We start from the raw sequence: 27,582 nt of genomic DNA on the forward strand, positions 1-27,582 counted from the left end.
CCACAAGGAGTAGGGGAAGGCCTGGAGCAGACTCCCCTCATGGCCCTCAGACCGAACCAACCCTGCCCACACCTGGATCTTGGACTTCCAGCCTCCGGAACTGTGAAGACAATAAACTCCTGCTGTTTATGGCACCCAGTCTGTGGTATTTCCTTATGGCAGCCATGGGAAACTCATACACACACTCATTCACACACACACTCGCCCACATCCACACAAACGTGGCCAATTTGCAGCCCCCAGCACTGACTCCCGGGCCCACGACCATTCATTCCATACGTGTCTTGTCCGTCGTTCCGCTTTCCACTAACATTCGCAGCAGGCCACACAGAGTCTTGGTGGCTTCACTCTGCATGACTTCAGCGTGCACTCCAGCAGAGAGACAAAGAGTCTGCAGTAAGTTAATCGTGCTGGTAAGCATCATTGCTGTGGGGTGAATGTTCCTTTCAATTTGTTCAGCTTCTGAAAAAAATAATCAGAACAAGAAACTATATTCCCAAATAAAATTGGAAGATGGCCATGTATGTAATTTAAAGGATTTAATATCACATTCTTTTTTTTTTATTTTGGAAGACTTTGATTTTTAGAGCAGTTTTAGGTTCACAGCAAAATTAAGAGGAAGGTACAGAGATTTCACATTCATCATTTTCACTTTGGAAAAGGAAACAGATTTTCACAAGAAGAAAAGATGGAACTGAGGATACGCCAAACACCCATGGTGATCATTTCACACCTTGCTCAAAGAAAATGTGCCTTGTAAATAATAGCTAATCTTTTTTAAACAACATCAGCATGCATATAACTCAGAAACACTGAAATGATTCTAAGGTTTCACTTCTTTAGAAAGACTGTTTATCAAATATCAACACCCAGTTCTGATGAGCTAGCCATGACCTACATGACAACAAAATATCTGTACTCTGGAGCAGGGAGGCCAGTCACACGTACAGCCTGGCTGGCTCTGGAACGAGGAGGCATGTGGCCACAGAAGCCACCCTCTGTCACATGGCCACCCCTGCCCAGGCTCTGACACCCCTGTGAGGAAAGCCCGTAGGCAGACAGCCAGGCCTGCCTCCCACCTGTCAAGGTGGGCAGAGGAAGGGCTGACCCCTGGTCTGGAGCAGCAGGCTGTGCGTAAGATACAGTGGTAACACAGCCAGCATGCACCACCAGGGCATGGGGACTCCATATGCATCACTCCTAACAGCCCCACACAGCAGGCATCATCTCTGTTCACATCTGGGGAACTGGGCCCCAGAAGTGACATGTCCAGAGAGGTGGAATCAAGATGTGAGCCTGTGTGCTCCGAGCCCACGCTGTGCTCTGGGACACAGCCTCCCCACACCCCTACACCACCTGTTCTTTACTAAGCACAGCCTCCAGGTCTCTGCTCACTCTAACAGCGGGCCTGGGTGATGGCACCACATACACAGTGGCCACTGGAGCCCTGTGAGGTAGGGCTGGTCTCTCAGACGGTCTTACCAAGACCAGCCATGTGACGTTTCCTTCACTTGTCCCAAGGTCTTTTGGACATAGCTGAAAAATGTCACGAAATTAGATAGGATCTAATTTTCTGGGTCCATCCTCACACTCTCACCCCTGCTTTCCTGAAAGCAATAAGGTACTGACTAAATCCATGTGATAGGTTCTGAATCAAGGGCTGCAGAGGAAAGGTAAAGCCAGGAGGCAGGTGGGACCGGACCATGCTCTGGTGGGGATGGTGGCTGGAGAAGGAGGCAGACAGACAGAGCACTGCAGGGCAATGCCCTCCACCAGGCCCCGGCTCACTCCCTCTGACTCAAGCTCAGTGCCAAGCATACACGACCCATTAGAGGTGAGGCCGCACCCTGTCTCGCCATCACACTCTCAAAGGGGGAGCAGGAACAGGAAGAGAGGGAAAATGCAGGAAGTTAGTTCCAGCAGGGTTGCTGCAGCCCAGAGCCTCTTTGTACACCTGCATCGATCAGTGTCACCTGCAGGCTCAGAGGGCTAAGCACTGTCTGCAGATGAGCCCTGACACACTGTTTTGGACAATCCATCAGGCTGCCTTGGACTAAATGCCTCCATGAATCACCCACCTGAGTCGTCTTCTGTGTCCGAGTCCTCCGCTGATGGCTGTGCAGAGGCCGGCAGCTCTGCCAGCTTGAGGTCATACTTTCCTTCTTTCCCCATCCTGTACGAGTTGGTGCTGCCCGTGTCCCACTGGACCCTTATCCACCCGTCCTCTCCCAGCTCACCAATCACTCGGCCCAGGCCTGGAGGAGGCCCATCCTGAGAAAGCCAAAATAAAGATGCATTAAGAGAGTGTGTGTCCTTCCCTGGTCCCTCCATCATCCCCACCAGAGACCTGCTACACAAATGACTCCATCTGCCCCCTCCCTGCAAAGGGGGCCATGTCACTGTACACAGATTTCATGTTAACAGACGGGTCCCAAACCTACCTGAGAAATGTACAATTCACATTATTTTAAATTGAATGCCATGAAATAACGTTCTTATGCTCCTTTACCAAAGAAATTAGTGGGAGGAAGTATTATCTCAGTGAGGATCCTTCTCTGAGCAAATGCCAGACAGGCCTTCCCAGTGTGGTCCTGGCAGGCTCATCCTTGCCTCTCAAGCCCTCACAGGGCTTCACAACAGCACAAACCTGAGACAAGCACCAGCACACCCACATCCCTGCTTGTTTGCCCCCCTGGACCCCAGAGTGGAAGCTCCATCTCTCCTTTTTACCGGAGAAAGCAGTTTATAGGATGCTGCTCCCTGTCCCTAGACACTTTCATTTCTAAGAGGGCTATAACAAAGCCCATGCTTAACAGTGTGGCTGAGAAAACCAGACACAGCCATGGGAAGGTGAACACTGCCTTAACTTAGCTAGGGCTATGGTAAGCAACTCCACCAGGGAGCACCCAGCACAGATTTGGAGGCAGCATGCTATGAGGAAAATGGAGAGATGGCCACCAACCCAACTGGTATACACAGAACTGCTGGATAAACTGCACGCCCGTGGCCAACAGCTTACAGTGGCAGCATCTGGGCCTCTGGCCTCAGAGCTTTCACAGTGCTATCGTTCAGAATGAGATTTACTCTCTCTTGCTCACTCTCACTCTTGTTCCACCTGCACTTCAAACTGAGCCTCATACCAACGAGTTGTCTGAAAACAGCTGCTAACTCTCAGCAGATCTGATTCTGCTCCTGGTCCCCCACAGCAGGCTGCCATTACTCTCTGTTGGTTTTGACTCTATTCAGCAGCTCAGGAATCAACAACTATGTCATCTATCGATGGCATATGTCCTTAGTTAAGGCAGTTAGTTATTCCAATTTCCACCCCCCAATACCACATCAATTAGATGTGCAGAAGGTGACCAATATGTTCAAATCAAATCTCTGAGTACCTGATCGCCCCATTTCCAGTCCACACCTCTCATGACCCTGGTCCCAATCTTCATCATGGCAGCCAGTTCTGGCCCTGAGACAGGGAGCTGCACAGGAGTCGTTTCCTTCCTTGTTTCTTCCAAAACTGTGGCAGAGGCTCCTCGCACAGAAGCATTCATATCTTCCTCAACATTGTCACAACTGGGACCTGTCAGTACAGCAAAAACAACAGCTGAGCCCATAAGTAGCTACAATGTCCTATTCTTTAATGCACATACAAAAAAATCAATAGGTACTGATAACGATAGTAATTTTAAAGAACCCATCCTGTATTTTTTAATTAATTAATACAATAAATACTGAAAATTTTAGTGATTAGATCTAGGATACAAACAGGTAAGGGGAAGGACAAAATATATAAATATGCTCAGAAGATATAAAAGTGCTCAGAAAAGGTATTTGCTCTATTTCTAAGAAGTATTCCCTCTGAAAGAACAAAATGAGTAAGTCAGGAAGATACTCATCACATTTTTTATAATAGAAAAACAAAGATAACCACAGGAAATGTCTAACAATGGGAAATTAACAAACATTAATTATGGTTCTGTGCAGAACAGAGCTAGCCTGAGACATGTCCTCCAATAGACCAGCTGCAGGGTCGGCCCTTGGCGGGCATCTGGGAACCTAGACTTCAGGAGGGATTCCTTGTTCCCTAGGTCTGTGGTCCCCAAACCCCAGGCCGAGGACAGGTACTGGTCTGTGGCCTGTTAGGAACTGGGCTGCACAGCAGAAGGTGACCGCTGGGTGAGCAAGTGAAGCTTCAACCGTATTTACAGCTGTTCCTCATTGCTCACGTCACCGTCTGAGCTCCACCTCCTATCAGATCAGCAGTGACACTGGATTCTCATAGGAGTGGGAACCCTACTATATACTGCATGTGAGGGATCTAGGTTGAGCACTCCTTGTGAGAATCTAATGCCCGATAATCTGAGGCAGAGCTGAGGTGGTGATGCTAGCTCTGGGGAACGGCTGCAAATAGATTGTCATTAGCAGAGAGGTCTGACTGCACAATAAATATAAAGCACTTGAATCATCCCAAACCATCCCCCACCCCCGGTCCCTGGAAAAATTGTCTTCCATGAAACTGGTCCCTGCCAAAAAGGTTGGAGACTGCTACCCCAGGTGAGAAGTGTGGCCTGCTGTGCCTGATCTGTCTGTACAAACAGCGTGGTTTGTGCTGAAACCTGCCTTCCTCTGGGGTCTGCAACTTGGTACGTGCCAGGCGGAGGGTAGCTGTTTGATCAGCCCCAGTGAAAACCCTGGGTGTCAAGTCTCTAACCAGCTTCCCCAGCAGATGGCACTTCACAGGTGTTGCCACAACTAAGTGCTGAAGAATTAAATGTGTGCTGTGTGACTCCTCTGGGAGGACTCTAGAAGCCTGCACCTGATTTCCTCTGGACTTTGCCCATGTGCCTTTTTCCTTTGATGATTTTGCTCTGTATCTGTTCACCGTAATAAATCACAGCCCTGAGTACAACTATATGCTGAGTCTTATGCGTTTTCCAGGCAAATCATCAATCCTGGGGGTGGTCTTGGAGAACCCTGACACAGGTGGGGCAGCAGGGTTCTGTAGAACAACCCCTAACTCCCTGAAACACTGCAAAATCACTGTCTGGAAAAAGGAAGAATGAAGGGGAGGGGCAGGAATATTTGGTTCTGGGTGGTTACGGAGTCATCATAGCATGAAATAAGCTGAGCTGCTGTCAATGGAGAGAAATAAAATTTACCTGTGGATTCGAAAATAGTAGACCTAACCCCAGCAGAGTGGGCATGTGGATCCCTGGCTGCTGTCCTGCAGTTTGGCCTTGCTAGCTATACTGAGGGGGAGAAAGTCCATGTACATTTTTGCTTTCTCCTCCAGGTAGTAGGAAAAAGGGCCCAAACAGTCCCAAAAATGGGCTTGAGTGGGCCAAAAATGTAAAATGTTCCTGTCTCTTCTAAGAGTGAATAAAAAAGGTTAATCCATTCCCAGGGCTGGAGGAAAGCTTAGATAAACTGTGGGGTGGGGGGGAACGACGACCTTTTCTTTAGCCCAGCTGCTGCCTTGGCCAAGGGCCCCCAGGAGGGGACAGGGCTGTGTTCCAGCTGGGATCTCCAGGGCAGCTGTACTATTAACCCCATAAAAGCTAAATTTATTGTTAGGGGCTTGAATAAATTTGCAACCAAAAAAAAGAAGTAAATTTTTTGGTAGCTTTACATTTTGTAGCTATTGTATTAGGATGTATATACAAAATTAATATTATATTCTTTTAATTTCTTAAATGATAAATCATCCTTATCAGGAAAAGTTGCAAATATAGATAGATATTCATGACACAGAACTCCCTTGCTTTTTGTAGCCAGTGAGTCAACTGGAATTTAAACTTGTGAGTACTATTAACAGAATAAGCCCCCATAATTAATGATTTGTGCTGAGACTTTTACCTATTAGAGCCTCTAGAAAAAAAAGGAAGACAACATAAAAAGAAAGGCAATTTCTAGATGGAGATATACTTTTGTAATTTTTTTAAAAAGAGACGAAGTCTCACTCTGTCATAGTTCACTGCAACCTCGAACTACTGGGCTCAAGCAATCCTCCTATCTCAGCCTTCCAAGCAGTTGGGACTACAGGCATGCACCACCACACCCAGCTAATTTTTCTTTTATTTTTTTTAGATTTGGGGTCTTACTATGTCATGTGGGCTGGTCTCAAACTCCTGGGCTCAAGGGATCCTCCAACCTCAGTCTCCTGAGTAGCTAGAATTACAGGTGTGAGCCATTGTGCCTGGCTCACTTTTGTAAATTTTTCTTTTTTTCCTTTTTAGAAGCAGGGTCTTGCTCTGTCACTCAGGCTGGAGTGCAATGGCGTCACCATAGCTCACTGCAACTTCGAATTCCTGGGCTCAAGCTATCCTCTCACCTTAGCCTCCTGAGTAGCTGGGACTACATGCACACACCAGCACACCTGGCTTTTTTTTGTTTTTTGTAGAGATGAGGTCTTGTCATGTTAACCAGGCTGGTCTTGAACTCTTGGCCTCAAGTGATCCTCCCACCTTGGCCTCCCAAAATGTGGAATTACAGGCATGAGCCACCATGCCCTGCTGCACCTTTGTAATTTTTAAAAGCAATTTTTAGTTGCTAATGTGGTCTTAAGAAATCAGGTGTATGTGTATGTGTATGACTCTTAGAGGTTGATTGTTTCCCAACCTGATGCATGCTTTTGAACAAATCAATGTGGGCTCTAAGACTGGTGGATAAAAAGACCTCGCTTTTTCACTTGAACTTTCACCACCAGCCCTGCAGCATCTCAGATTTTCAGGCAAAGAACAGCACTATAAACCAATTAGATTTATCAAACATAAATAGAACACTCCACCCAAAAAGAGGAGAATACACATTCTTCTCAAGGATACCCAGAACATTCATTCTCCAAGACAGACCATATCATATGTTAGGCTACAAAATAAGTATTAAACTTAAACAGACTACAAATTACCTTCTCCAGCCAAAATGGAAGAGAAATTAAAAACAAAATTAAAACTGGAAAATTCATAAGTATGTGGAAATTAACACACAATAGACCAGTGGGTCAAAGAAATCACAAGAGAAATCAGAAAATACTTTGAGACAAATGAAAACATAACATACCAAAAGTTATATAGTACAGCAAAAGCAGTGGCAAAAGAGACATTTATACCTATAAACACATGCAGAACTAGAAAAATAAGAATAAAATAAAATCAAAGTTAGCAGAAAGAAGGAAATTAAATAAAGATTAGAGCAGACATAAATGAAATAGAGAATAGAAAAACAACGGAATCAACAAAACCAAAAGCTGGTTTTTGAAAAGATCAGCAAAATTGACAAAACTTTAGGTAGATAAACTAAGAAAAAAGAGAGAAGATGCAAATAACTAAAATCAGAAAAGTAAGTAGGAACACTACTACCAAAATAAAAAGGATTATAAAAGAATACTATGAACAACTATATGTCAACAACTGAGATAGCCTAGATAAAATGGACAAATTCCTAGAAACACACAAAATTACCTGAACTAACTCAAGAAGAAATAGAAAATCTGAATACACCTATAACAAGTAAATATTAAATCAATAATCAAAAACTTCTCCACAAAGAAAAGATCAGGACCAGATGGCTCAACTAATGAATTCTATCAAACATCTAAAGAAGAATTAATACCAATTCTCAAACTATTCTACAACCAGAACATTAGGGAACACTTCTTAACTCATTCTGTGAGGCCATTATTATCCTGATAACTGTAAAGCTATAAAATATTGCTGAAAGAAATTAAAGACCTAAATAAATGCAAAGATACCCCAAGTTCATAGAAAGGAAGTTAATATTAACATGGCAATATTCCCCAAAGCAATCTACAGATCTAACACAATCCCTAACAAAATCCCAATGGCCTTTTTTGCAGATATGGAAAAGCCAGCTTTGAAATTCATATGGAAATGCAAGTGACTCAGAATAGCCAAAAGAACCTTGAAAAAAAACGAAAACAAAATTGGAAGACACTTCTCAATTTTAAAACTTACCAAAAAGCTACAGTGTTCAAAACAGCATGGCACTGGCATCATGACAGACATACGTAACAACAGAACAGAATTGAGAGTTCAGAAATAAACCTAAATAAATATCTCTAGCCAACTGATTTTTGCCAGGGATACTAATATACCTTGGGGGAAAGAACAGCCTTCAACAAATGGCATTAGGACAACCAGATAACCAAAAGAAAAAAGTTGAACTCTCATATCACACCATGTAAAAAAATTACCTAAAAATGGACCAAAGATCTAAATATGTAAGAGCTAAAGCTATAAAACTTAGAGAAGAAAACATAGTAGATTTGGAAATGGTTTCTTAAATATGACACCAAAAGTTCAAACAAAAGAAAAATAGTTAAACTGAACTTTATCAAAATTAAAAACTCCTGTCCATCAAGAAAAAATATAACTCACTGAATAGGAGAAAACATCCTCAATCATAGATCTGATAAAGATCTACAGATCTGTAAAGGTCTAATATCCCAAGGTAGTTCTGAAAGAATTTGAGGATTGGTGTTAATTCTTCTTTAAATGTTTGGTACATTTACTGGTACTCCTATAACTCAACAACAAAAAGATAATTTAAAAATGGACAAAGAACTTGAATAGAATTTCTCTAAAGAAGATATACAAATGGCCAAAAACCACATGTAAAGATGCTCAATGTCATTCATCATTTCTGAAATGCTAATCAAAACCACAATGAGAAATCACTTCATACCCACTAGGATAGCCTTAACCAAAACAACAAATAACTAGTGATAAGGACATAGAGAAACTGGAACCCTTGTCCACTCATGGCAGGAATGTCAAATGGTACAGCACTCCAGAAAAGTTTGGTAGTTTCTCAGCAAGTTACACATAGGGTTATCATATGACCCTGCAATTCCACTCCTAGGTATGTAATCAAAAAAACTGGAAACTGGTGTTCAAACAAAAATTTGTATGTAAATAACCCTAGCAGCACTACTCACAAAAGCCAAAAGGTAGAAACAACCCAAATGTCCATGAACGGATACACAAACTGTTGTATATTCATATAATGAAATATTTTTCAGATTTAAAAAAGAGTAAAGTACCAATATATACTAAATGAAATAAGCTAGACACAAAGGCCACAAATTGTATGATTCCATTTATGTAATATATCCAGAATATGCAAATCCAGAAAGAGAGAAAGTTGTGGTTGCCAGGAACTGTAGATTAGGGGAAATGAGGAGTGATTGCTAAATGGGGTGTATCTGGGGTGAGGAAACTTCTAGAACTAGACAGCAGTGATAGTTCCACAAAATTATGAATGTGTTTAATACCACGGAATTATAAACTTAAAATGGTACATTTTTCATTATTTGTACTTTGACACAATTTTTTTTAAAGTTTTTTAAGAAAAGAGAGGAGGCAAATCTTGACATTTTCGTAAGGCCCTAAAGCCGGCGCCGACCTACCAATCAGCCGCAGTGCCGTCTGCGTGAGGGCAAGTGTGCCGGAGTTGAGCAGAAGGTCAAGGTTGTTTGCTCCATGCTGCAGGGTAAGCATGCTGAGCATCACCAGGAGGAAGCGTGCTTGCGGGATCGTCCCCAGGCTCGGTCCTGATGGGTTCTCGTTGGTAATGGTTTGCAGGGGAACAGGCTGGATACCTAATAAGCATTGGCACCCACTTAAATTTCTTGTGCATGGATACAAGAATACACATGATGCAGAAAGCACTGGAGATTACTTTAAACTTCTATTTTTCGGTGGGTTTCCATAGAATGTGGACATCGGGTAGCTCTGTCATGCTTTGTTTGCAATGGTTCTACAACCTGAACTCCAAGCACGGCTCTCTCCATCTGTCTGTAAGACTTAGCATGCTGCTCTCTAAATATCCCTCGGTGCCCCATTCCATTCCTTTGGTTTCAAATGTAACAGTTAGGTTTCACTCTTCTTCCACAAAACTAATCCTAGCACTTCCCTATGGATGCTCAAACTACCCAGAAATAAATATTAATATAGGACAAAGACACTCTGAGGTATACGGTATGATACACACAAAAATGTAAAAAATATAAAAGCTTTTTATTAGAGTACTTCAAGATTGTATCGTCTAAATTTTTACAGTTTTGTTTAGAATCTTAGAACACTAAGAGCAGCACAGATTATCAATCTGATGTACAAAGTTATTAGTCTTCCCAAAAGTGAAAACTGACATTTTCAAGTTTTGACAACATATAACTAAGGCCAAGCTATGAAATAATGGTGATGCAATCACTGACATTACTACAATGTCAATTTTAATAGTCTTTTAACCATCAGGTTTTAAAAAAAAAAAAAAAAAAACTCACCAAGCTCTTTAAATTTGGCATTTGCATCCATCAAAACATTTCGAATATTCTGAACAGCCCAAGCATACAGCTTGCCAAAAGTTACTTCCAGCAGCATTCGATTAAAAGGTGGGATCAAATCAACATCCTTTAAACAATCTGTAAGGGGTTCCCTTTCAAACAAAAGATAAAAAAATTTTACTTGGGACACTGGCAGACTTTTAACTTTAATAGAACAATGTTTTGTTGCTACAGCTTCCTTAATTAAGAAAAAAACATTATAAAGTTTTACCCTGTATCAATTCCCTCAGGAATAAGTCTTTGCCATCCACAAAACATAGCATATTGCACAGATGGAAGTAAGAAATTTTTGCTTGCCAGTTTTAAAATTGTATCTATCCCTTCCAGGCGAACCTCTGCTCTTTCCAACTGCAAAATATTAATGCACACAGTTAAATGTTATACATATTACCCAAGGAAAAGAAGCATGTTCTCATCAAATTTTACCTGTTTTAGTAGGCACTTTCTCATTTTTTCCACATCCACTGGCTCTTCTTTAAGGGCAAATTCAGCAATTGTAGTGAGGAGTGCAGACTGCGGATAAAGGCCCTGAACATTCTGCTTCAACCATTTGTATTTGTGAACACCTGTAACTGTACTCAACAGCGGCTGCCATTTATCCTAACAAAGGAAAACAATTTTCACAATTAGCCTACCCTATTAATATTAACCTGTACTCTGAAACAGTTATTCAAATATAAATATAAATAAATAACACCACTAGGTTTAAATTGGTAAAATACGTTAAACTTAGTAACTAATATATGGTTTAAAAAACTATGCTATAGATATGCTTATAACTGAATTCATAATTTCTATGCAAATACACTTTCAATCAAGTTAACTGGCATACAAAGTTATGCTTCACATTAATAGCTTCCGTGACTAGCAGAGTTTCTGCAACAAAGGATACATTCAATGAATGAATGGTGAATAAATAATGATACAATGTAGTACCAAAAATAAAAAGAAACACTTCTCCAACTATGGCTGTGACCAAGGCACCGTAAGTCAAGTTCATCAAAGATCATTGGGGCCTCCCTTTAATAATAACCAACTACACTCACTACCCTAGAGATGTGCAGGTACAAAGGTACAACACTCGTGGACTCCTTTGCTATGTGCTGTGTTTCCAGTCACTCAATCTCAGACTCAAAGAAAATACTGCACCTTGGGTGATTTAATTGTAATGGGTCTTTTGTCCACATTTATTGTACTATGAGGCAAAATGCAAGCTTCTTCTAAATCACTCTCTTCATTTTCAACTTTTTCTTCATCATCAGTAGATTCTGGCTTCTTAGGAGCTATGTTTAAAAACATCATTCATTATAAAAATCATTTACTTAAATATATTTTTAAAATAAGAAATACTTATATTTGCATGAAAGATGAAAATTTTATTCAAAGAAATGTGAACAACATTGTAAATTCCAATGCTCAAACAATGAAAATAAAAACTATCAAAATTGGTCTCACACCACAGGTAATAATAACTTTGTCACCCTGGCAGGAACAGGCAGAAGGAGACTGCTGCAATGGGGAGAAGCCCTCAGGAGGGGCAGTCCAGGAGTCAGCAAGCTTTTCCTGAAAGTGCCAAAGAGTGAACATTTGAGTCTTTGCAGGTCATCCAGTCTGTTGCAAATACTCAACTCTGCTGTTGTAGCACAAAAAGTAGCTACAGATGATACCTAAATTAATTAGGATGGCTGTGTTCCAATAAAACTTTATTTATGGATGCTGCAATTTAAACTTCATGTAATTTTTATATGTCAAAAATATTGTTCTTGGCCGGGCGTCGTGGCTCACGCCTGTAATCCTAGCCCTCTGGGAGGCCGAGGCGGGTGGATTGCTCGAGGTCAGGAGTTCAAGACCAGCCTGAGCGAGACCTCGTTTCTACTAAAAATAGAAATAAAAATTACCTGGACAACTAAAAATATATATAGAAAAAATTAGCCGGGCATGGTGGCACAAGCCTGTAGTTCCAGCTACTCGGGAGGCTGAGGCAGAAGGATCGCTTAAGCCCAGGAGTTTGAGGTTGCTGTGAGCTAGGCTGATGCCACGGCACTCACTCTAGCCCAGGCAACAAAGTGAGACTCTGTCTCAAAAAAAAAAAAATATTGTTCTTCTTTTAATTTTTTAAAACCATTTGACACTGCAAAAACTATTCTTAGCCCATGAGCAACACAAAGCAAGCAACAGGGTTTCATGCAGCCCACAGTTACTGGCTTGCTTGTCCACTCGGCTATAGCCTAGTAGTTCTCTGTCAGTGCATAAGAGAATCAAATGGATGCCTTTTCTGTTAGCCTCTTCAATTAGGGAAGTTTCTATTAAATCTGCAATGTGATATGTGGTCTTTCTTCCCTATTTCTTTTTTTTTTTTTTTTTTTTTTTTGAGACAGAATCTCGTTCTGTTGCCCGGGCTATAGGGTCGTGGTGTCAGCCTAGCTCACAGCAACCTCAAACTCCCGGGCTCAAGCGATCCTCCTGCCTCAGCCTCCCAAGTAGCTGGGACTATAGTTATGCACCACCATGCCCAGCTAATTTTTTCTATATATATATTTTTTTTAGCTGTCCACATCATTTCTTTCCATTTTTAGTAGAGACGGGGTCTCACTCTTGCTCAGGCTGGTCTCGAACTCCTGACCTTGAGCGATCCTCCCACCTCGGCCTCCCAGAGTGCTAGGATTACGGGCGTGAGCCACCGCACCCGGCCCCCTATTTCTTTTTATCCTTTTAAAAATAATTGACCTAAATCTCCTCAGAATATAATATAAAAAATAAACAACATGATAAGAAACCTGTGCAGTAAAGGGCTAACAGAGCAGGCCTGGGTTGCTCAAACCCTGCAAATTTCTAAGAAAGGTCTATCCCTTCGGGACTGGTCCTTTTCCTAGAAACTGAGCTCTGTGCCCTTGCAATATCCTGCCTGATAAGTGCTTTGGTATACCTGAGGCCGAGGACCATGTGGCACCAGTCTGACTAGATGGTTTATGATAACAATGTGACTCACAGAGTTTTTTGCTTTGGGGCACTGGAATCTAAGTAATTGAGGTCAGTCACATAGGCACTGCACACCCATGTGACTGACCCCCAATAAAAACCTTGGACACCAAGGGTTGGATGAGCTGCCCTGGTTGACACATCTTCACATGTTGTCACTCATTGCTGCTGAGAGACCTAAGCATGTCCCCATGTGACTCCACTAGGAAGAGACACTGAAACTTGGGCCTAGTTTCTTTTAAACTTTCCTCCATGCACCCTTCCCTTTGCTAATTTTAATCTGTATCCTGCTTGCAGTAATAAACTATAACTGTGAGTATAATAGCTCTTCTGAGTCCTGCCTGTGGAGTCCTTTTAGTGAATCATCAAGCCTGAGAGAGGGCTTGGGGACCCCAGACATAGCACCAGGAAAACTAATCACTTATACTTTATAAGTTATTTAATTTCTGGGAAAAAAAAAAACTAGCTTCAAACATCACACAATAAATCTACAAATCCAAAACAAGAAACTCAAATGTGACAGTGTGGGCTCAAATCCATTGACATGGGGTGGATGGATGGTAGAGGGAGAGTGACTCCCTCACACTGGGACAGGCCAGGCTCCAGGGCCTGTGATTTGGCCAAGTTTCCTGGATGCCTGCGTTAAAGGAATCTCGGAAGTGTTACTGCTGTGACTTCCTGATCCAGAGCACTTCTAGGATTCAGATAAGTTATTGTAGGTTAAAGGTTTGTTCAGAAACAATCAATTTGGGGTATCTTTTACGACATGACTGTTCCAAATACCCATCAAAAACTCAGTAATTAATATTGTTTATAAGCTGGTAGAATAAATTGGTAGAATTCATAAGAATATAATCATAAATTTCTGTAGTTTATTTATAATCACAAGTGACCAAACTCTAAAGTATTTTATATATTTTTACTTAAATTTGGACTACTTAATGCAAAAAGTGTTTTCTATACCCTTACACAGTTACTTACATGAAGACATCAGTAACTGTTTAAGTTTTCTTTTATAATAATTCTCCACATATCAGAATACTCAGTATTTCCAAACAAAAACATTTCTTTACTTTGGGGCTGGGTGTACTGGCCCACCCCTATAATCCTAGCACTTTGGGAGGCCAAGGTGGGAACATCACTTGAGGTCAGGAGTTAGAGACTAGCCTGAGCAACAGCAAGACTCTGTCTCTACAAAAAATTAAAAATTTAGCTGGGTGAAGTGGCAAATGCCTATAGTCCCAACTACTCAAGAGGCTTAGCCAGAAGGATCACTTGAGCCCAGGAGTGTGAAGCTGTAGTGAGCTATAATGATGTCACTGCACTCTAACTTGGGCAATAGAGTGAGACCCTATTTCAAAAAAAAAAATAAAAGGCAAGATTAAATTTTAAGTTGAAATGTTCCCATGTATCTCATTACCAGGACAACTTATTTTTAAAAGAAACTTCCTTTTCCCCAAGAATTTAGTAAGGTTTACCTTTTTTAGCATCAATTTACTAGTTACTAAATCATAACACATTCAATTCCAAAGTCACTTCACTATCTGATCTATTGAAAAATAAACAAGATTTCTGTATTTAATCATAAATACACAAAAAAATTATGACAGTAGGTAGAAGTGACACATGTAATGAATAGTAGCAAAACTCCACTCTGAAATCACAGATCAACTATATGGGGCTAAGCACACACTTTATTTTCTATTCTTTTACATTCTTACCTCTCTTTTTCCTTCGTTCTCGAATTATTTTCTGAGCTATTCTCCTCCAACGCGGCAAAGAACTTAACAGTTTAAACTTAGACATTATAGAAAGGTCATTGCAAACGGCAGGTCTCAATTCGTTGAAGAGGAATCTCAAACGTTCGATGACAGGAGCACACACCTCCTTGTAAGAACGGCCCTGTTCTTGATGAGTCTGCAAAGTTAAATAGAAAAAGACAACTTAGCAACAAATATCTTAGAAACTGCACAGCCCAGAAGAAAAAGAATTAAAATCTACTCACCTTAATGAGTGAGCATTTTGCTTGGTAGACAACTCTACATACATCCACCACTGACTTAGGCAATGTTCTGTGCTTTACTTGCTCAATACCAAGAGTACCTGCGTGAACTAAAGATAATGCCACATGACCTGTAAAAAGACATTAAAGAAGGGCAGGGTGGGAATGAATATGTATGGCATGTCAGTCAAAGGATCTACAGTATGGCTAAAACACACAGGTATCAAACACCATACCTAAATCTTCATGTTTTAAGAGGCAACATAACAGCAAGCGGCCAACCTCTTCTACAGGATGCTCGGGAGGAAATGTGATTGGCGTGGTCAAGTGGCACTGCCTACAGTACCTTTCAATTTGACACAGAAAGTCCTGCAACAGAAATGGCTGGAGGTAACTTCAGAGCCATCCAGTGCATCTTCCTGAATCCTAAACGTGCCACAGCTTCTGATACACTTGCAATTAGCAATGCTTCTAAAGCCTCACTGGCAAGTTGAACAGAACCAGCTTCTCATCTCAAAACCAACCCTCCCAACAACATGTGAAACAAAGTCTGTGCTATGTTAATAAAAGTGCATGTAAGTATTCCCATGTCAAACTCCTCAGCTAGACAGAATGAGTCAGTAGTGGGGGGAGATCTAGCTCACCTTCACATTGTGATCCTGGATGTTATTGTCAGCGATGGCCTGCAGGAATGCCTGGGAATGGTCACCCAGGGCCCGTCTGTGGGAGCAGAGTCGAGATTTGCTGGCAGGTGTACCCCCAGGAGAGCTGCAGTGGTCCTCGTCTTTCTCTTCGTTGTAGCTGTAATGGATCTGGCTGGTCTGCAGGCCTCCAGAGAAGATGGACGACTGAAGCCACTCTGGAAAATGCATACGCAAACACTAAAGAGAAACTCGGGTGAACTACTCAGGAACAAATACAGAAAAAATGATGCTCAACTGAATACTTATTTGCAAGGTGAAATGCAGCATCATTGACATGAAAGAGTTACATCTAATATTTACACAGACTGACTTACAATTCCACTATCTATGTTAACACAGGTAACACTTTCTGGTTATTCAACACACCTTAAGCATGGTATCAGAACTCAGGACAGTTCCAGTCCAACATTTACGGGATCCCTGCACTCTGCATGGAGCTGCCTGGTTCCACAGATGCTGTCTGAAGACTGGGATTCCCATTCTAACAGGGAAAGCAACAGTACACCACCACTCCCACAATCACTCAATTTCAACTGTCAGACTATGCAACAGAGGGCTACCAGGAGCATAAGAGCAAGCGGCAGAAAGACCACCACTATTCTGAAAGTCAGTAAACCACTTGTCGTGGAGGCGACAACTGAGCTGAGATCCGGAATAAGAAAAAAAGACTGAGCATCCAGGCAGGGAACAGCACACCTGAAGCGTTTCTACAAAGAAAAACATCCTCAGGGTAGGCTATATATTCCTAGAGCACTTATAAAGTTACAAGAATCAGAGAATACTTAACGACACACAATCTTTATTAAAGGATAGATCCTTAGAGGTGGGCGATCTAACAGGCTGGAAAGGAGATTTCTGTGTGGTATAGGCTCAGTCAGGTCTGGCAAGAATATGCCATCCATCAGGGCAGATGGGAATGTTATTTATAACTGCGTAGGGTAACTGAAGGAAAGGCACCAAAAAATAATCAGTGTGTACATCACTACAGATTTTTATTAGTGACTTGTGGTATCAAAATATTGCTCCAAAACCCAAGCAATCATATCTGGAATATACTCAGAGTTCTTTTACTGGACATTTAGACTTTAGAGCACTCAGGAGCATTCCCTCAACTACCACATTAATTCTTCTAAAACACAGATCTGATTCGACCCTCCCTGGCTCTCTCCATTTAAATCACAGGAGAGCCCCTCCTTATCGCTCAAAGACAAGCTTCTGATCCTTCCATGGATCAGGCCCCACTCAGCAGGGCCCAAGTACCTTCTGCTCCCTCTACCCTGGAGCTTCCCAGTGCCACCTTCCTTGCCCATCTCAGTGAAGTCCATCTTCCCCAGGTACGGCAAGTCTCAAGGAGGAAGGCAGGGCAGCAGCCCCCTCAGAGGACTCAGAAGCCAGTGCAGCGCCCAGCATGTGCCCAAGGGTCTGGAGCACAGGGGGTCGTGCCGGTACTCATGCCATGCTTACCCACTAACCTGCCCTTGGAAACCCCTGCTCCTCTCAGCAGTGCCCCTCACACGGCTGTGTTTCTGCTGAGAATGCTCTCACACCCAGTTCCAGGGCGGTTGCCACTGTGAAGTCTTTCTTCCCCCAAAACCACTTATGAGCGTCCCCATTTCTCATTTACCACCCTGTATCCTGATCTGCTTAGAACGCCGGCCCATCATCAAACCAGCAGCAGCTGAAGGCAGAGGCACGCCCTACCCGTCTCTGCGTTCCTAAACCCCTAGCATGGTAACTAGCACAAGCAACAACTCAACAGATGCTTGTTGGATAGATGGATGAACAGACAGATGAGAAATGTATAGCTACATGAAGAAAAATTTAAATCCATTGTATGGGATATAGAGAAACTTCATTATTTTAGGTGATTACAAAGGCTGTCATTCCAAAATATATCTGACTTGCATTTGTCCTCAAACAGAATGCTGTTCCTATTGCTGTTCCCCAATAATAACAGCCAATCAACATTCTGTGCAACTTCTGGGCACACAGGAAGATGACAGCCATGCTGGGCCCATCTGTTAGAGCAGAGGTCCCCACCCTGTGGTGAGTCGTATAATTATTTCATTATATATTACAATATAATAATAACAGAAATAAAGGGCACAATAAATGTAATGCACTCGAATCATCCTGAAACCATCCCCCAGCCCCTCTGGTCCACGGAAAAATTGTCTTCCATGAAAACAGTCCCTGGTGCCAAAAAGGCTGGGGACCGCTGTGTTAGAGGATGCAATAAGTGAGACTAGTCATTCTAGAGACAGTCCCACACACTCTTTAGCTTCCTCTGCAGCCTAGACCATGAAAGCAAATGAAAGCCACTCACAGCTATTTCTAACTAACTAGCTGAGTCTCACTATCCTCACTTTTTGTCATAAGCAACTTCATTGATTCCTCTTCCTCTCTTACTCTTAATGGCACTTTATGGTTCAACTAAAATAATCTGCTAATCGATTAGCAGAAAATAAGGTTTTTCTTACTGGCACATTCGACCTCGACAGGAGATAGCGGCGTGCTCACTGCTAAGTAGGAAGCATGTAACCCAAGAAGCAGGCCCAGATTCCTCTCTGTGTCTATCAAAGGTGAAGAGAGACTTCCCAGATCCGGTATAGTAACAACTTCTTGGTCAGGCTAGAAAAAAAATTTCATCATCAGTCTGAGAAAATGGGGTTAATTAAAACATAAAACTAAAAGGAACAGCTTATGTCCTTAAAATGTACTACCATGATCAAGATAAGTGGGTGCTCTAAGTACCATGTTCCTCTACCTGTAATAATGAGTTTGTAGTGCTATGCCCAAGTTAAGAGTAGATACCACAGAAACCCCACCCACCCTATAGAGCAGACAATAAATGCACAGCTCTACTAGTAGAAACCAAAGCACAGATAAATGACTTGGATAGAACATTTCTTAGAAAATCAGTTTGCAAAGTGATTGTACACAATGCTTCAGAAAATATAATGAACTGTTACATGCATAAACAATTCAATGATAAACAAAAATATGACATGCCAAGTATTAGTTGACAAGTATTAAAGAACCATGACGACACATGTGGAGAAAAATTATTCTAACAAAAAGCAAACTCACTAAACAAAGAAAGTAAGAGTTCAAATGAAAATACACTTAAACTTTTCCGGTCACACCAGACAATTTACAAGCAAAGTTAATTTTCCCCATGGTATTTCATGAATTTTATTACTTCTGGATACCTGAATACCTGGAAAGCCAATCTCGATATATAAACCCCAATGCTCATATATAAGGAAGGACATACTTCTATTGTAAAGAATGACACTTCTATATAGTTCTTCCCAAAAAAATATACCTCAAGATAGTAAGCCATTCCAAATTTCTACACAAGCTTATAAGAAAATTGTAAAGATCAAAGTTTAACCTCTTTTTGGTGTGGAAATGTCTATATTTCTTACAAATTAATAATTTTTTCTTTTTGAGACAGTCTCACTCTGTTGCCCGGGCTAGAGTGCTGTGACATAAGCCTAGCTCACAGCAACCTCAAACTCCTGGGCTCAAGCGATCCTTCTGCCTCAGCCTCCCGAGTAGCTGGGACTACAGGCATGCGCCACCATGCCCGGCTAATTTTTTTCTATATATATTTTTAGCTGTCCAGATCATTTCTTTCTATTTTTAGTAGAGACGGGGTCTCACTTCTCGAACTCCTGACCTCGAACGATCCTCCCACCTTGGCCACCCCGAGTGCTAGGATTACAGGCATGAGCCACTGTGCCCGGCCCAAATTAATAATTTTTAAAATAATTTTTTAAGACCAGAACATCATGAGTCTTAAGAATAAATGTAAATTCACTTATGAAACAACTTCTAAAGGATTTTTATGTTTATCGCTAAATGCCCCACAAAGGTCCCAAATATCAGTACTTTAGGGTCAAAATCATCCTATCACAAACATACAAAGAGGGTCTCCCCTGATGTCCCAGTGCACTCAGGGCACACAGCCTCACCTCCAAATACTGTCCAACACAAAATGCATGCATCGAATCCCGTGTGTCTTCAAACTGCAAAGCAGCTTCCAAAGCTACCACTGGGTCTTCCCCTGCAAACTGAGCTGAAACAAAAAGGGAAAAAGCAACATGACTTCTATACAATTTGCCTAGACAGCCATAGCAGAAATGGCAAATAGGAAATAAGTTAGGCAGGTTAACTCATGAGCAAGGGTTACCAGAGTATAATGATCTTTCACCCTCTCCCAGGGTTGTCTGGGCCAACTCAGAACTTGGAACAAGTTCCAACAAGTATTGGAACAAAAAATACATAATGATGAGAAATTCTTCAAATATGCCTGAATTTGTTGCTAAGACAGACACTAAAGTCAACAGATACATTAAAATGTGTCAGGACTGGAGCAGAATTAAAGAGATCGTTTATCATAAGCCAAATGCTCTGCTTAAAATGACACATGTTGCAACTTTTAACCATGGAGTAAAAAAATGCAGCCTTACCAAGAATACTATTTCCCGTTAAGGACTGTGTCTGGAAGTCCTTTATGTCATACACTTTCCCATCAATCACAGTCCAGAAGCCTCCATCTTTATTGTGGTTCTCCAAATCAGCTTTGCGTATAAGCGTCACTTCCTCATTATTTCTACAGTTTTGACCTGTAAAAAATGACTCTGTATATAGAGAAACCAAAATCAATCAATCAATTAGATAAAATGAAAACAACAAACTGTGTGAAAGAACTACAAGGAGAAACAGATAAATCCACAATCACAATGAGAGAGTAACATACGTATCTCTGTAACTAACACCACAAACAAAAAAACAAAAATTCTATTAATTATAGAATGATTTTTGTAAAAAAAACACTTACACAACATGACTATCAAATCTGATCATATGCTAGGCCATAGAACAAATCTCAATAGATTTCAAAGAAATTAAGTTACAGAGCTTATGCAATGCAGTTAAACTAGAAATAGGTAACAAAATACACTTAAAAGTAACCCAAAGTTCCAAAAAAAAATGACAATGGAAATTAGAAAATCCACTGAAATAAATGATGAAAATACTGCAAATCAAAACTGGTGACAAACAGCTAAATATATGCTTGAGGGCATTTATACCTTTGAAGGTATATACTGGGAGGAAAAGGTAGAAAGTAAATAAGTTACTAAACATCAAATCAGTAAAATCTTAGTTCATACTAATACTCAAAAGACGAAAACCTGGTTGAGCACCTTTGGAAGTATTAGGACACCAACCCAATATTATGAAAAGCAGTTAAAAGGGAGTAGGGGGGACACCACACTTGGATCATGTCCTTCCCATACAAATTGTACCTCATGCTAACCAGACAGCAGAGGGCAAGGCTGGTAGGGAATTTTATAGAGAACAAACAATACATGAACAGAACTAAAGGTGGGGACACAGCATCACAGGCCTCCTGAGCCAATAGAAAGCATACAGCATGACTTCAATCACAACTTGGACCCAATAAAATTGAATCCAAAGACAATCAAACCTCTAGATCTAACCAGCAGATCAGAGAAAATATAACTGATAGAAGAACATGTTGGACTAGATGAAGAGAATTCAATCAACGAAGTTCAAAAAACGCGAAATTCAAAATCAAATACTTTCGTGCATCTAAGGACACTATCACGAGTGAAAAGACAACCCACAGAATGTGAGAAGATATCTGCAAATCTTATATATACAGAATATATATAGAATCCGTATAACTCAACAACAATAAAAGAACCATCCAATTCAAAAATGGGCAAAGGGTCTGTAATCTTAGCACTCTGGGAAGCCGAGGCGGGTGGATCGCTCAAGGTCAGGAGTTCGAGACCAACCTGAGAAAGAGTGAGACCCCGTCTCTACTAAAAATAGAAAGAAATTATATGGACAGCTAAAAATATATATAGAAAAATTAGCTGGGCATGGTGGCACATGCCTGCAGTCCCAGCTACTTGGGAGGCTGAGGCAGTTGGATTGCTTGAGCCCAGGAGTTTGAGGTTGCTGTGAGCTAGGCTGACGCCACGGCACTCACTCTAGCCTGGGAAACAGAGTGAAACTCTGTCTCAAAAAAAAAAAAAAAAAGGGCAAAGGATTTGAATAGACATTTCTCCAAAGACAGTGTACAAATAGCTAATAAGCACATGAAAAGATGCTCAACATCACTAATCATTAGGGACACACAAAACAAAACCACGAAATACCACCGCATATCCATTAGGATGGCTACCATAACAAAAAACAGAATGTAAGTGTTGGTAAGGGTATGAACAAATTGGAACCCTTGTGCATTGCTGGTGGCAATGTAAAATGGTGTAGCTGCTATAGAAAACAGTATGGTGGTTCCCCAAAAAATTAAACATAAAAGTACCACATAATCTACCAGTTTTACTTTTGGCTATGTACTCAATAGAAGTAAAGTAGGGACTCGAACAGATATTTTTGCACACCCATGTTCACAGCAGCATTATTCACAGCAGCCAAAAGGTAGAAACAGCCCAAGTGTCCACTGACAGATGAATGGATAAACAAAATGCGATATATACATATAATAAATAGAATATCATTTAGCCTTAAAAGAAGGAAATTTGGACACATCCTACAACATGAATGAACCTTGAAGACATGCTAATTGAAATAAGCCAATCACAAAAGGACAAATACTTTATGAGTCCACATATATGAGGTGCCTAGAGTAGTCAAATTCATAGAGACAGAAAGCAGAATGGTGGTTGCCAGGGGTTTGGTGTAGGGAAGAATGGGGAATTATTGTTTAATGTTGCCATCCCCAACCCCCAGGCCGTGGCCCGTTACCAGTCAGTGGAACCACACATCACTGCCTGAGCTCCGCACCACAGCCCCCAACCACCCAGGACAACCCACCCCCCAATCCCCAGTCCGTGGAAAACCTGTCTTCCACGAAACCGGCCCCTGGTGGCAAAAAAAAAAAAAAAAACTGATGGTTTAATAGGCACAGAGTTTCAGTTGGGCAATATGAAACAGTTCTAGAGATGAATGCTGGTGGTGATGGTTGCACAACGTGAATGTATTTAATGCCCCTGAACTGTACACTTAAACATGGTTAAAATCATAAATTTTGTTAAGTATATTTTACCACAATTTTTTTTAAAAGTTGGGTTCCCACTCTACCCCACCCCTATCCACCAGATTGCTCACAAAGAAAACTACAGGCCACCAGCCTGAGCAAGAGCAAGACACTGTCTCTACTAAAAAAATAGAAAGAAATTATCTGGACAACTAAAAAATACATAGAAAAAATTAGCCAGGCATGGTGGCCCATGCCTATAGTCCCAGCTACTCAGGAGGCTGAGGCAGTAGGATTGCTTGAGCCCAGGAGTTTGAGGTTGCTATAAGCTAGGCTGATGCCATAGCACTCTAGCCCAGGCAACAGAGGGAGACTCTGTTACATACATACATACATAAATAAATAAAAACATTCCTATGAATCACTAAAAAAGAAAAAAGATAACCCAATAGAAAAATGGGTATAAGACTTGAACTGGCATTTCACAAAAGAGAGTAGCCAACTGCCTTAACACACATATGAAAAGTATTTAAACCTCACTAATAATCAAGAAAATGCTCACTGAAACCATGCTGAGATACCAGTGTACATCCACTAGAATGGCTAAAACAGGAAGTACCAATAATGCTGGGTCTTGGTGTGGACCAGTGAGAATTCTCACACTTTGTCGTGGAGATGAAAGATGAACATGAGCACACTCATTGTGGAAAACTGGCATTCTGTATTAAAGCATCCTTTAATTGTAGCTCCATTGCTACAAAGGAGCAATTCCACCAAGAAACAGACATAAGAATGTTTAAAGCCATGTATTTACTCTAAAGCTGGAAACAACCTATATTTCCACCAAAAGCAGAATGAATAAATTACGGTATATTCAAACAGTGATTACTACATTCATGGCAACAAAAGTGAAAGAACTCAGTAACAAGGATGACCCTCAGAAACCTAATGTTGAGGGGAAGAAGCCAGACACTAATCACCAATGGGTACATATTGCATAATTTCACTTATATGGTTGTTTAGAGACACTCGTTTAGTATAACATGACCAAGAGAAGCAAGGGGGTGACAACCACACAGTCTGAAGAGGGACACCTTTCAAGGAGATAAAGGCAGTGTTTTGCGAGGGTCCTGCCAAGATCCATTTCTTAGTCTGGATGGAGAACCTGGTTTTCTTTGTGATCAATCACAAAGACGCATTGGGTACTTCTGTGTATGTGTTATATTTCACAATTTAAAAAGGACTTTAGTAAACTGCTAATCCAATTAATGCCCTCAACCATACGTAGTATAGAGACAAAAATAATAAATAACCATTTAAGTTCATTCCTGAACAAAAAGATAAGAATGGTGCCAAAGTATTAACTACTAAAAAATTTTAAACTATGTTAAATATCCTAAGACTATTTTCCTCAGCACAACTGCTACCTCTTGTTTTAAGCTTCCATGTTATGATGACGATGGTCTAAAATGGGAGAAGAAGAAAAACCCCACCTAGCTAAAGTTTTCATATAAAATAAAAGTTCAACCACTACTTTGATTAATTCTGAGTCCAGAAAACCAGAATCATACATGATGGTGACTTAGATTCAAAAATGCCCAGCCTCAAAATTTTGAGAAGACAAGTTTCATTTCAATTTGGTAAGCATTACAGACAGTGCCTACAGGGAAGTGCTCAGCTGACTCCAGGAATTCCCTATCTCATTAACATCAAATAACAAAGATGACTTTGGAAAGTCTTCCCATATCAATTTCTGCCTCCTGAGCTGACTATATATAAAAGCACCTCAATAGTACCTTCTGAAGGCACCTCCCAGGAAAGGGTTTTCCAGAACTTTCTAAAATGTGCATTTCAGGATTTAACAATTACTAAAGGAAAAATCTTCCTTAAACATAACCCAAATATCTCCTGAACTGGATTATCTTCATTTTCCACTTATACTACCATCAGTGGAAATGGCAAATAATTGGTCTTCCTTTGTAAAATATTCTTTCAAATGGAAAGGCAAGAATACGTTAGACAAGGACAAAACTTTCCTCAGTAAAAGTCCTTTAAGTTAAGATGCCATACCCATTATACCAGGCCAGGCTAACTCTTCATGATCATCCCGTTCCTTTCCTGGTGCAAGGTGGTTGAACCGGTCCAGATGTTCTAACAGGCCACCCAGCAGAGGAACAGCTCCAGCTTCTTGCATAAGACCAGCATTTTTACTGAGCAGAAGCACTATAGAAACTACTAGTTCTGGAAGGAGAACACCTACATTTAAAAAGAAAAAAAACAAGATTTAAATAAAAGTGTTTATCCTATGAAAGCAATTTATAACTTTCCTCTATGTTTAAATTCTGATAAGTTACAAAATAAGGAATGCTTGTCCATTAGTATATCTCTAGAGGATTATTTTCTTTTATTCTGAAAGAGACAGGTATAGCTATCAAACAAAGCCCTTTTGAGTTACAAAAATAGTTTCCAAAAACACTATGTTTCAAAAACAGAACTATAAACTTGCAGTCTTTTATTCAGAAAACTAAATGTCTACTGTAATGTTTATCATCAGAAAAAAGCACTCAAAAATAATTCTCTAACCTCAAAAAATTAACTTTAAAAAATATTAGGTAACATTGGAATTTATTAAGGTCTTGAAAGGGGCAACTAATTTTTATGCCATCAAAATAAAATTAGAAAATTACCCTTGCCCTCATTATTGAAGTATTAATAATGGAGGTACAAATCTAAATCACCAATTATATTTACAGTGATATGAGTCCCATACCAAATGATATACAGAATTGCTAGTAACTAACAAAACCAAAGGAGAAAAGCAGGAGGACTAAAAAAATTATACAGTAAATGCAGGCAGTTTTATTAGGAAAGGATACATTTCAGCTTTAATCAATCTCCTGAAGTAAACATAAGCCCACAGGTAGGAAACAAGAAAGGTACCCGTGAAGTCCCCTTCCAAGATGCAGGCCACCTCTGCAAAGTGCCGCCAGCTGGTAGAAGCGACGCTAGCTGCCACAGGCAGTATATCACCAATGTGTGTGCACAGAAGGGCTGTGTACTTCTTCAGCAAGGAGCCAACACCCATTAGCTCAGGGCCTTAAAGAAGGATTGTAGAAAATTTCATTTTCACTATTCAAAATTTATTCTGTAAACAAACTAACCACTCCACTATTCCCCACTCCTCTCTCTACACACCTTTTCCCTATAATAATTTCTACAAATAGGAGCCTATTAACCCTTAGTCTGTGGCTCTTATAGCCCATAACTTGAAAAACAGTGAATTTGATTGCGTCATATTTTATAACCAGAACTATATACGTAGTACCTAGAAACTTTGGGTGTATAAATACAAAAGTTATAATTTACAGGTTTGTTATATATATATATATATTTTTTTTTTTTTAGAGATGGGGTCTTGCTATGCTGCCCAGGTTAGACTGGAACTCGTGGGCTCAAGAGATCTTCCTGCCTCCTAAGTAGTTAGGACTACAGGCATGCACCACCATAGCTGGCTCTAAATTTTTAAAACTTTATATCCAGTATACGAATGTTTGTTTTCTTCAAGTTTATAAATTATTCCCAAACAAAGGTAAGCATTTTTCAGTCTCATAAAATCTTCAATTTTTTTGCCTACGTGGTTCTTTTTTTTTTTTTTTTTTTTTGAGACAGAGTCTCGCTTTGTTGCCCAGGCTAGAATGAGTGCTGTGGCGTCAGCCTAGCTCACAGCAACCTCAGACTCCTTGGCTTAAGCAATCCTACTGCCTCAGCCTCCCGAGTAGCTGGGACTACAGGCATGCGCCACTATGTCCGGCTAATTTTTTCTATACAGATTTTTAGTTGGCCAGATAATTTCTTTCTATTTTTAGTAGAGACGGAGTCTCGCTCTTGCTCAGGCTGGTCTCGAACTCTTGACCTCAAGCAATCCACCTGCCTCAGCCTCCCAGAGTGCTAGGATTACAGGTATGAGCCACCGCGCCCGGCCAATGGTTCTTATTAATAATAGCTTTTCAGTCCTTCTGACTTTAGTCTTCAAAATGGTCACCTCTTCCAAACTATAAATTCACCTATTTACATCTGAAAGTTTCCATCATTGACAAGTGCCTAACTCTTCTCAGGAGGTAATTAAGTTACTTTAGGAAAAACTAGCTACAAAAATATTAACAAAGGCAGCAGACCATCCCATCTTTGGCAGAGAAAGCTCCCTCATGGAGAGCCAGCCACTGCCGTGGTGCTTGTGGAAAGGCACCACTCCCTCTACGGTGCATGCACACTGACCACTTACACACTGCCCTATTGTGATCCTCACAGGCATCTCTCAGGGGTTATCTCAATTCTACAGGTGAGACATCTTGACCCCGGGAGACTTAATCCAATGTCTAACAGCTATTAACTGGACCTATAACCAAAACCCAGTCTTCCTTTGATGATGACAAACCTTCCCACTATACCCAGCTGGCTCCCCAGTGTGACATATGAAGTCTCTCACTATCTG

The 27,582-nt window shown here is 40.8% G+C and overlaps 1 protein-coding gene across 1 annotated transcript in view; it reads right to left on the reverse strand.

Annotated features, from left to right (window-relative positions):
* The window catches only part of HERC2 (HECT and RLD domain containing E3 ubiquitin protein ligase 2), a 171,139-nt gene that overhangs the window by 89,620 nt on the left and 53,937 nt on the right, over positions 1 to 27,582 (reverse strand). The window contains exons 22-38 of the mRNA XM_045561084.1: positions 26,031 to 26,186; positions 25,161 to 25,346; positions 20,527 to 20,697; positions 20,029 to 20,132; positions 18,529 to 18,679; positions 15,989 to 16,203; positions 15,581 to 15,713; positions 15,348 to 15,475; positions 15,064 to 15,259; positions 11,513 to 11,646; positions 10,790 to 10,963; positions 10,575 to 10,711; positions 10,304 to 10,455; positions 9,428 to 9,619; positions 3,393 to 3,580; positions 2,079 to 2,271; positions 280 to 462 (exon numbers count right to left, since the gene is read on the reverse strand). Coding sequence (XP_045417040.1) covers positions 280 to 462; positions 2,079 to 2,271; positions 3,393 to 3,580; positions 9,428 to 9,619; positions 10,304 to 10,455; positions 10,575 to 10,711; positions 10,790 to 10,963; positions 11,513 to 11,646; positions 15,064 to 15,259; positions 15,348 to 15,475; positions 15,581 to 15,713; positions 15,989 to 16,203; positions 18,529 to 18,679; positions 20,029 to 20,132; positions 20,527 to 20,697; positions 25,161 to 25,346; positions 26,031 to 26,186 — 2,793 coding nt within the window. The remainder of the gene's footprint in view (positions 1 to 279; positions 463 to 2,078; positions 2,272 to 3,392; positions 3,581 to 9,427; positions 9,620 to 10,303; positions 10,456 to 10,574; positions 10,712 to 10,789; positions 10,964 to 11,512; positions 11,647 to 15,063; positions 15,260 to 15,347; positions 15,476 to 15,580; positions 15,714 to 15,988; positions 16,204 to 18,528; positions 18,680 to 20,028; positions 20,133 to 20,526; positions 20,698 to 25,160; positions 25,347 to 26,030; positions 26,187 to 27,582) is intronic.

The sequence above is a fragment of the Lemur catta genome, chromosome 9 (genome assembly GCF_020740605.2).
Source record: "Lemur catta isolate mLemCat1 chromosome 9, mLemCat1.pri, whole genome shotgun sequence".
Taxonomy (NCBI): Eukaryota; Metazoa; Chordata; class Mammalia; order Primates; family Lemuridae; genus Lemur; species Lemur catta.